An 11,343-nucleotide genomic window follows, 5' to 3' on the forward strand; every position below is an offset into this window, starting at 1 on the left:
AGTTAAAAGACATTTCAGATTTTGACAGGTGTAGCCCCCATCGGTTCAGACTAATGCAATGCTAAGTAAGAGGACATCAGGTTGGCTCTTTTAAAGGAAAACATCCCAAATTGTTCAGCCACTCAATGAATACCCTGACTGATGATTTAAGTACGATTAGATGGTCATATATTTCCAGCTTTATAATATAACAAGATACCCATAAAGTATAACAACAAAGATATTAATGCCATTTCAAAGTGTGGATGGTACCATTGTTCACTCGTAAAGCGATCACCAAGTCTTGATTGGTTGAAATTTCCGTGGATAAACCATCCAACCAACCAGGATGACCAACCGCAATCTGGGAGAAATCCGGAGTGCTGGCCCTAATAGATTGACAAAGAAGGCATTGCATAATCCACTATCGTCGTAATTCAGCTCATGAAATGCCTTGGAAAGTTACCGTGAATGAGGAACTGTGGCTCCTCCAATGAGTTTTCGGCTTTGAAGATCAATGATGCCCAAGTTCTTATATTTACTGTCCACGTATGGCAATAAAATCAGAGCAAACCGATTACCCACGGCGAGAAGCTTGCGGATCTTTTGGTTGATATGAATACTGCGCTTGGTAACACCAGTTTCAGCGCACACGGAGATGATATCTGCATCACCTGAAAGCGCTCAAATCATAATTTATTGACGTGCTCGGCAACTGGATTTCACCTCAAATTACCTATAGTTTGCGTTTCGCAAATCAACATTTGTCTGACGAAGGAAATGACTGAGGCTTTAGGATCGTAATGAAGACCAGGGGTGAAGAACTCGCCTCGAAGCTCCTCGTAGCCTTCATTTTGTTTCAATGGGATGACCAGGTACGGCTTCTGAAGAGCTGGCAGATCTTTCTCCGACGTCCACTCAAAGCAATGAATTTGAGTCTTGGTCATGGTGAAAAGCCTCTTTTTGAGAGTGTCGTTTCGTTTCGAATCTCCCGAGAACAATGGCGGAACCCATAATATCACGGTCACTACCCAATTGTCATGGGTTTGAATGGTTCGAATGGATGTGCCCGTGGCCAGGTTCCACAATCGGACCGTCAAATCACAAGATCCAGACACTAACAAATTCAGCTCCTGGATTTGGGAACAAGCAAAAAGTCATGATTTACATGGCCCAGTTTGCCCTGAAATCCTAGGATTACCAGGTTTCCGGCCAAGGAGAATACTGCACCGGTGTGGCCGATAAATCTCACTGAATTGGCGTCTGGAATGTCCCAATAATGGATAGTTCCATCCACGAATCCCACACAAAGGTACATGGGCATTATAAGCTTCACAACCGTTGGACGAAGCTGAGGTTCGGCCAACATGAAACGATGAATCACTTCTTGCCGTTTCAGGGAACTTATCAAAACCAATGATGACCAATCCCGTGAGTGTTCGGCAGAAGCTTTGGACAAATAATTACAGCATATTAGTGGTTGAGATGGGGGTTAATATAGTAAAAGGAGCTCACAATCAAAGCTAGCGGCCGCCAAGAAACCTTCATCGTAGTCGAGGGCGATGAATTGAGCCGCAGATTGTGAGGGGTTCCCCAAGGATCCAGCTTCAAACGCCCGTCCCAATTTGAGCTCTCTTCGGATGCGGATTCCAGCTCGGAGAGTATCTTTCCATTCCTAAAGCGGAATCAGGTTCTACTGAATGATTACTATGATAGCTAGTCTCAGATATGATTTTTACTTGTACGGATTCTGAAGCTGCCGGGGTTTGAACCCCCGTGCTTTCCCCATGTTGCCGCCAGACCTCCAAGTGACTGTCAGCCCGTGATTGCCAAGTACGGTTCACCTGAAATGAGTCCTCGCACTATTATTTTAGTTATTATTTAAGTTATTTTCACCACACCTCAAACCCTTTCATTTAATGATGGTCTGTTTTTTTGGAACACTGGATTTTAGGCACTCCAACAATGAGATTTAACCATTGCAACTTAAAAAGACATTTTTGACTTTTTATTTTATTTATTACTTTGAATTAACTAGTGTCGATAAATCGGCGGTTGAGTCCAAAAATGTATAAGCTAAAACTCAAAGAGACAATCAGTTTCGTTGAGTTAGCTCGTTTAAAGTAATTGAAACGTTGAAATTTGGCAAGGAAGTCATTTATGTTTTTCGCACGAAATGTGCAATTCTTTTAGAGGACTTCTATACCGTTACCTTAATTAGCTTTACGTTCATATAACATCATATAACAAATCGAAGTTGGTAGATCTGGCTAACCATGAAATGTAGGGCTAATCAGGAATTTTGGACGACAAATACTTTTATTACAAGAAAGAAACCATATTTCAGGCCATAGTAATACAAAAAAAAATAGAGCCCTAACGGCTCAAATTAGTCCAGCGGGCTTGAAGTGCTTAACGGCCGATGGCCGTCTTTTTGTCGCTAGCGCTAGCGTAAGACAATACTGAAATCACTTAAATTTCACTTCCGACTTCAAAGGCTTGTTTTTTAAAGCTCCTACCCCTAAGTTAGGGGTTTGGACATTAACCAATTAACCAATACGAAAATACACAAAGTGGTGAGCGGAGACTAATTCTGGGTACTGTCCAAGCCTAAACTCAGAGGTATGAGCGTTTAAAAAACTCGCATCAGATCATTATAATAAGGTAATCTGTGTCAATTGCAAGTGATCCAGCTACCTTTATCCATTCTATCCACTTTACTTAAGCCATCTAGCGCTAAAACAATTAAAAAAAGTTGACATTCTGGCCCAATTTTTTAACTCATTTTGTTTTCAACCAGGGTAAATAGGAGACTGCAATACTTCATTATATCACAATCAATCTTCAGTCGATTCAAAACATATAACAAAAAGGATACAAGGATCAAGTTATTAATAAGGTAATCAATTCAAAATGACATTTGCACTAGTTTTGCCAATGTTTGCTCATACTAGAGCGCCATCTATTGATGAATTCAAAAGAGTATGATTCTTAAATTCTAATTTCGTGTTCTGATGTAAATTGCCTCGGAATCAATCCGAATACTTTTTATGTCTTCACAGACATTGCGTTTTTTAAGTTCACACCCTATCACCAAGTCCCTCACAATGATGCAATTTTGCAATGCTAGGTCCTAAGTATAACCTTTAGTGGACTTCATTTTTTAATTGCTTCTAAGCACAATTGATAACCCTTTGGACATGGTTTGTAATAATCATCCCCTTTTTCATGCCAATTCACCCTAGGGACTTTTGGCGTTTTCCAACTGCCGATTTAGCACTACATAATACAAGACTTAAAAGTTACTTGAGCAGCACTGAAGAGACTTGGAAGATCCAGGTAGGTCAAGATTTTCACGGCAATTTCCACGGGCAGCCAACTGATCAGATCTCGATGAAGCCGTTCGGTCAGTTCCCGTTGCCATCGCCATCGTTCCTGCGGGCTACACTGATCCAACAGATAAACCAAGGTGCGGAAACGGTCCTCCGAGCTCAAGTCCAGGAAGGTCGTACCCGTGGCCACCAACCATTCCGCGGGGTCCATGGTCCGGCAATCCAGAGTCCCGAGGGGTCACGGGGCCTCCGTTGGATCCTGGCCAAGGACCTCCTGGTTTCACTCACAAGACCAAGGACGAGATGGTCTGGAGAGAACTTGCTTACTTCTAGTATTCTGCTGTGTGTTTCAAAACAACTTTGACGGAGTACATAAACCAGGGGCGCCGTGATAACAGTGAAAGAACGGATTTCGGTAGCCAATCTCAAGGAGGTTAGGTTTTAAAGCGGTTCTATTCATGCACACTTATACTTTTATGAGTTAGACGCTGGTCGATTTATTTCTTTTTATACAAACACACAATTTTTGGCTTTGTTAATTCTTTTCTATTGCTCCTTGTATAGACGGATTTTGAAAATGGATTTAATCTTATGCTAGATTGTTGATGACTATTATAAGCTTTTGTTCTAGTGGTGTTGAATTGCTTTTAAATCTCATGCCTCTATGGCTAGTCCGCCAGATTTCTTTTGATAAAGGTTCATCCATTTGACACCTAAGAAATTTCTGTCGGGATCATTGGGAAAACTAAAATGAAAACGTTACTCAAAAGAGACTTGTGTGGCAAACAATTAGGTTGTTCTCTATAAACTTTGATGGGTTCGGAATGGAATATTGGGGTCTTCTGAAAAGGTAAAGACGATGAGTAACAAAATCCAAAGAAATTTGAAATTTATTAATAACTGAAGCAAAAAAGTCGTCTTTGCTTATCGCTAAAATAATGATGAAATTCTGAAAACACTCACTGACACCCTAATGTTCACCAAAGGATTTTGAGGCATAGTTCCAAGGGGACAAAAACCCTCAAAAAGTTTCAAGTCGATGTCCTAATTATCACTTTTCAATATAATAGCCTAGTAACAATCGTTCGTTAATAAAGGGAACGAATTACAGGTCAAAAAAAATGACACAACTGTTACTCGAAAAAACATATCTTCAGTCCAACGGAATTTGATTGAGAAGTCGTAAACAGGGAAGTAGCAAATGCAACAAGATTTAAAACCAAGACTAGAGTAGTTAAGAGCAAGCACAATTTTCAACCCTTTCATTGTTCATAATATGCTAGATGGAAATAGCCCAAAATGACAATTTTTGTTGAGTCTTAAGTTTCCTCAATTGTTACGAGATAAACGAAAAATGTAAGGCCATTCTGGAAGGTGTAAAAAGAACGAGTAACAAGCAATTCTTTAAGTTTTTGGGTTGTTACAATTACACAATTTTGAAATATAGCGGAATAGCAATTCCTTTTTCGCAAAAAAAACAGGAATTTAAGTAATTTCGTTATTTGTAATTTCGGTACTAATGCCCGGTCTAGTATTACGATCTTACGTAACACAAAATAAAGTTTAATATTCTGCTAACCAGACTATATTTTCTTAATTTTGGTGAGCTGGCTAATTGCTCCACATAGATTTCTAATGCACATATGATGCCCTCAAAAAGATCTGTCAGACCATGAACTATGAATAATCATGACATCACAAGGGGCTACAGTCAACTGATTTTAGTCTTCCCCTCCCAGTTTGAAGCGCTGAACAAACCTGCCTTTGAAGGCAAGTCTTATATAATGACCTCTTATTGGTTTTTTTCTTACCTTGCTTTTCTTATCAATAACTTTTTTTTTGCTTCCCTGCTGTATGGAGTAGGTTTTTTTTAGTAATTACATCTTATGCCTTGGTTTGGCTTTTCACCGGCCTTGCTGAACGCTACAAGGAATTTAATCCCCGGTAATATCATAATATAGGATTATGATTCGTCTAATTGTTATCACTTAAATTTTTTACAATATTTGGTCTACCAACAAATCTGAATTTCAAGTTCATACTCCGTGTTTTCTGTGTTTGTAAGCCAGTATATAAAGAAGCCACAACCAAAAACAAAAATCATATAGTGAATATCGTACTTTTTCAATAGCATCAATAAGCTTTGTCCCAACCAAGGTTTTAGGGTCATTTGTAGCGACCGTAGAGGCTTGGCGTGCGCATTGAGAGCAAGTCCTCGAGAATCCAGGCTAGTTCGAACAATGAAGTCCACATCTCTTCTTTCTCGGGCTCCTTCATTGTTTAATTTACTTCCCTCTAATATTCGTACGGAATGCGTAGGCCTTGTTGATTTGGTAGCAATTTTTATGATGATGCTTTATTTAGGGTCTCGTATATAGTAAAGGAATAATATATCAATAAAAGAAAACATTGTCGAAAAATTGATAGGGAATAAAAAAGATTTGAGAACCCTAGGTTCACCCCATAAACCGAATGGTTTGTTTTCATGGGGGTCCTTTACTAGATTGATGGTACTCCGCTTTGTTCCAAGAAAGGTGTTCGACTAAGAGAGCTCGCCCAGCCAACCCCGTGACCTTTCCCAAAATACCAAAACAACAACAACAATAGATGCTTGGCTCATTCGGATGTCCGACCTGAAGAAAAATCGGGAACCGTACAGCCAGTTGAGAACGAGGCAGTGATCATTTCAGTGACATATCCGATCCATCGTTTGCTTGTAGTGGGCAAGTTTTCCAATTCTATCTTGTTATCAGCAATGAATTGATTCCAAGTCTTGGGAAAAGTGTATATGGGAAGTCGTTGGTACCAAGTCAACCGCGCTAATGGTAAGTTAAAACGAATAATGCCCCCTTTCATTGAAATTCATGCGAGTCTATCATTTGTGGAGCGTAACCACGATAGCAATTGTACATGAATTTCAGATGGTTTGCTTTTACTAAATCTTTTACTTTTAATATCATCCAATTTTTTAAAACATGATTTGTGTGAGAGCGCAATTTTGCTCCTATCACCCACCTCATAACCCTTTTTTAAAGGAAACCTAAACTTTTGATGGCCGAACTTTCCCGAAAGAATTCAGCACAAAACTCTAGCCGACTTTTGACTAAGGCGTTGTAAAAAGTATATCTGAGTTTTGTTGGAATTGCTTGCTTCGCCATGAAAGGAGTGAACATGTTTTTTTTCTGACGGTCAGACTTGGGATAAATCTTTAAAGAGTAGTCCAGATCAACCCTACATTCAAAGACTAACTCGGTCTGCCAACTCAAATTCGTTGGTAGACCAAATGTCATAAAGATGGAAAGGTACAAAATAGACAAAATATTGTCTTTTATTTTAACTGTACTGGGGATTACATTCCCTGTAGCGGTTAGGAAAGCCCATGAAAAGCCAAACAAAAGGAACAAAAGCGCCCTCAACAATAACACTGGACTCCAGAAGCAAATCAAATGTATGTCATACCATCCGTATGAATAACAAAAGTGTTTTATTGTCAATCATCGTAAGTTGGAAATAAAATGAAGAAACTCATTTGATAACCATGTAAATGCAAGTGTGTGTCTAGCATTTAGCAACAGAAACCATGCAGCAAAGGTGCTAAAACGACCTTTTAGCCAATTTAAGAACCTTTTTTGCATGTTTACATCTTGCTTTTTTAAAATTTACACCTTTTTTCAGCATTTTCACAAGTTATCTCAAATTATCTCAACTGTTTGTCGCATTTTCCAAAGTACAAAATTATTTCGCCCAAAAAGTCAACTTTTCCTTTTGAGGTGCACTCATTCATTTAGTGTGGACCAACTATGAGACATTCAGCAAAAGAAAAGAAAGCGTCGTATTTAAAGTACCTTAGCGTTACTACATAAGAAATCCTGCAAATTTATCTTTTTAAAAATGTTTGCTTTGTCATTTGTTTTGCCCAATTCTTGCCGATGCTTTAATAACATGTCAATAGGGCATGTTAAGTAAAGGAAACTCAAGAAAAATGTAGTGTGGCAACCCTGTTATTGAGCATATTGAGGAGGGAAAATGAAGACAAACATTACAGCAAACCTGCACCAGACATAGACTGAATTTGTCATTCAATTTTGTTTGCCGGCTTGTTGAAGCAACAGTATTCTGAAAATGAACCAAGATATTAATACAGTGACAGCAATGCACAATAAATGACATATTTTTGAGCTTTGTAGCACAACTCATTCAATTGTTGAACATTCAATGAAATATCCCCAATCAATGAGATCTTCCCACGTGGTTGCATAAGCACTTATTTTGAATTGCAACTGGGTAAAATATTTACTTTTTCAACAATAGATGCCGTCACATCCTTCCAAATCCAGGCCAATATGGAGCTAAATATGTCTTTTCATACGGTTACAAGAGATAAATCAAGCAAGATATACTCAGTACTATTTTTGAGACACTTGGTGACCATCTTAGAATCTCATAACATGGAATCTCACAGGTGGAAGGCCAATTTAATGGCAGATCACAATGTTAGGAATAAAACCTCTTCCAAAAACGTTGTCCTTCCAATATATGAGTAATTTAAGAAGTTTTACAAACTCCAAATGCTTTATTTCATTTGGTAAAAGATTCATGTTCATTTTAATCCCCATCAATGTGTTTCTTTGGTGGTGTTGCAAGCAAAATTTGTACCTGGATTTGTCCTTTATTTGGAAACTGGTTTCTGGTAAGAGTAATTTAAGTCCCCTGGGACTGGTCTCAGCATTCTTTTTTCAAGAAGACTTTTCCGCCCGCCAGAAGACAAGGAGAACTACAAAAGAACCGGTCAAGGACTTTTTTTTTGCAAAAAGTCACATCTGATATCATTCCATTTCTATGTGGTTGTCTTGACAATGGAATGAACTACCACTAGCTGTGCAACAAGCCAAGACAGTTGGTTCTTTCAAGGAGGAGCTTCAATGTCTGAACTTGGTGTGATTGTGGTGGGAGTTTCTGACCTTTTCCCCCAAAGGTGTCTTGTGTTCCATTTTAGTTTGTGATTAGCTTTCCTCTTACGCTTTTGCTAATTATACCCATTTTATTATCAATTACACCAATCCTCTATCTCAGCATTTTGATACTTGAGTGGAATTAACTGTAAACAATAAATTCCCATTGATCTGTCATGCTCTGATCCAACCAAAATCTAATGTGAGTAAGATTTAAGAAAAAGTGACTATAGTTGATTCTGAATAATGCATATAAAAGTGACATAAGAAATCCTCTAACTTGATACATAGGTAATCATTATGCTTTGATTATTCTGAATTAAGAAATTGCAAAGATTAGTATCCTACTTGAGATATGAGAAATGATATCTTAGATGGCAAACTTACTATTTCAATGATGATCAATGAACCAAAAGTGATTGGCATAAATCTAGGTCAATCTTAAATCTCAGTTAAAATTAGGTATTGATTTTCCCACAATACAACCAATCAATCAAAAACAAGTAAATGGACTAAAAATAGAAAGAACCCATTTTTGATGAGAGTTGAGAGGGTCCTAAGTTGTTTACCAAATGAAATTTGTGAAATTTTGTTGTGTTGATCATGTTGTAAGTATTAGGTTCAATTCCTAACACATGCATTGACAGTGCATTGCCCTTCCAAGCTTGAGATTGCATGTTTTGACATTTTTGGATTGTCATCAAACAGCTCAGAGATATTCTTGAGTACATCTTGCTTGATTGATCTCTTGTATCCGTGCAAAAAGACATATTTAGCTCCATTTTGGCCTGGATTTGAAAGATTTGTTTGTTTGTTTGTTTGTTTGTTTGTTAGGAGTCAGGCAGCAGATTGATAACTGCGTTCTGATAAAGGGTGTCCCAATTAAGAGATATTCCCGCTCCTTAGTCATTTTTTACTCTTGCCCCCATAGATCCAGCAACTCCCATATGATAGATTCCTTCAGGAATCCGAGGAGTTGCTTTAGTGGCCATTTGGGCATTTGTGGCAGAGTCGGATGTTGGAAACTTGTCCAAGGTCTAGTTATTAACCCTGGGCATTCAGCTAATAAATGCCAGGGAGTCTCGTTGTTCTCATTGCACAGTCGGCAGCTTGGGTCATTTATGTCGTTTAAGATATGTCAATGCCGTTGTAAATTGCAGTGACCTGTGATAAATTGTATGCAAGGTCTAACCGTAAGGTTTTAGTGATTTCTTCACATTTAGTTTGGGGGAGAAATATTTTGGTTTGCCTACATGAGGGTGAATTACTCCATTTACTGGATTTGGAAGAATGTGAAGGCATCTATTGTTGAGAAAGTGAATATTTACACAGTTGTAATTCAAAATAAGTGCTCGCAAAACCACAGGGGATAGATTTCCCATTGGATTGAGTTGCAATGTTTGTCCGAATTATCCCTATTCAAAATGCTGAAAATCAGTGTTACCGCCTTACTTTGTACTTGAATTTTCTGTACTTCACATACCCTATAGTCATTTCTCGAATTAGGAATGATATTTAAAGGTTAGGTGATTCCTATTTTTCTTATCGCTAGGAGATAAAATAGTGTCACAGGGCCGGTCGGGCACTCTTAGGCGGCTTGGACTAGGTTGAGCGTTTGACGAATCTTTTTCCTTTTTTAGCACTACCACGGCCTTAACCATGAATATAATCGTTTTGAATCAAAAAGTAAACTCTTTGGCACACTTTTCATTCAAAAAAGTATTTAATACTTGCATGAAAAAATTATGAACGTCAGGTGCGATAAATGTGTTAAATCGACGGAACTGATCATGAGAGTAAGTTTGGCTTTGCCCCTGCGATAGTACGAGCCACAGAGGAGCCGGTCAGTAGATTTAACGACATAAACTTAAAAAGCAGATATTTGGCTTATGGGTGAGTGGTTGATATTTTTTGAATGAAACGTGTGCCAAAGAGTTTATTCTTTGATTCAATACTATGACATTCATGATTAAGACCATGGTCGTGCTAAAAAAAAAAGAAAAGAATACAAGTAACGGCTCAAGATAGCCCAATCCGCCTAAGAGTGCCTGAACGGCCCCGTGACACTATTCTATCTCCCAGCGGTGAGTAAAAAATGGAATCACCTAACCTTTAAAGATCATTCCTCTTTGAAAGCGTGCGTGATCCATATCTATGGCGTGATCTGATCTTTTTTCTTTGCACGATAAATGCAAAACTGAATCAGTTTGGCGAAATGACATATGAAAACTCACACCTACCCTGCCATAAAACCAAAACCTAATCAACCATATTAGAGGTACAGACAATTTGATTGCATTTGCCATTTTCAAACTCAATGGTCATTTACTAATGTTTCACAATCACTCCGTATACAACATCCACATTACGAATCCAGCTTTAATCCGGCCATATGTAAATTCATTGTACCATCAAATTTACGAGGTGCGATCATTGCAATCATTGCTATAATAGCATGAGTAGCTAAAAAAAATTTGGTCGTTTTAAGGAGCTACTGCCACATCAATTTCTGTTGCTGTTGACCATCATTAAATCATTTCCATTTCGCCCAAAAATGTTAACGCCCATGCGCCCCGTTGAGAGTGATGCTGTTTTTACCTAAAAAAGGTTCTTGACAACGCCAATCAGTCCTATCGGGCGACCTAATCTCTAAACATTAGTGCCATTTTCAACATAGGCCACAGAATTTTTTCGAATGCAAACTGAGGCTACTGCCCTGGCTAGCGTCCACTTGTTTGGGCTAAAATAAACGTAAATCAGTCGAAGTCAGTAATTAAATTTAGCAAAAGATACTCAAAATAGACCGCTACAAATTCCATGTTTTGCAATCGTAGCTGTTCGACCCAAAGTTATAAAAATACATAATGAGTACATTTTGCCTTTGAAAGCACCTCGCATGTCCTACCAATGTATAAAAAGCTTTGATTCAGAGCACATGTGTTTCTCTCTAGACCAACGCAACCCTGACTGAATCTCTCTTCAGCCAAAGCGCTAGATTTGAGAGTAACGACATGCTTTGACATTTTCGCGCCTCATTCAACCAGTTATACCAATTCAACTCCTATTTGGGCAGAGGACCC

The 11,343-nt window shown here is 38.5% G+C and overlaps 1 protein-coding gene across 1 annotated transcript; it reads right to left on the reverse strand.

Annotated features, from left to right (window-relative positions):
* Positions 1–151: 151 nt before the first annotated feature.
* On the reverse strand, positions 152–4,066 carry LOC131878980 (F-box/WD repeat-containing protein 2-like). The gene is made up of 7 exons (XM_059225160.1): positions 3,286–4,066; positions 1,719–1,823; positions 1,495–1,654; positions 1,181–1,428; positions 716–1,112; positions 446–653; positions 152–368 (listed from the first exon to the last, which is right to left on the reverse strand). The coding sequence occupies exons 1-7, from the start codon at positions 3,520–3,522 to the stop codon at positions 224–226; spliced, it is 1,500 nt and encodes a 499-aa protein (XP_059081143.1). The 5' UTR covers positions 3,523–4,066; the 3' UTR covers positions 152–223.
* Between the last annotated feature and the right edge of the window lie 7,277 nt (positions 4,067–11,343).

This window comes from Tigriopus californicus, chromosome 4 (genome assembly GCF_007210705.1).
Source record: "Tigriopus californicus strain San Diego chromosome 4, Tcal_SD_v2.1, whole genome shotgun sequence".
In the NCBI taxonomy this organism is placed as follows: domain Eukaryota; kingdom Metazoa; phylum Arthropoda; class Copepoda; order Harpacticoida; family Harpacticidae; genus Tigriopus; species Tigriopus californicus.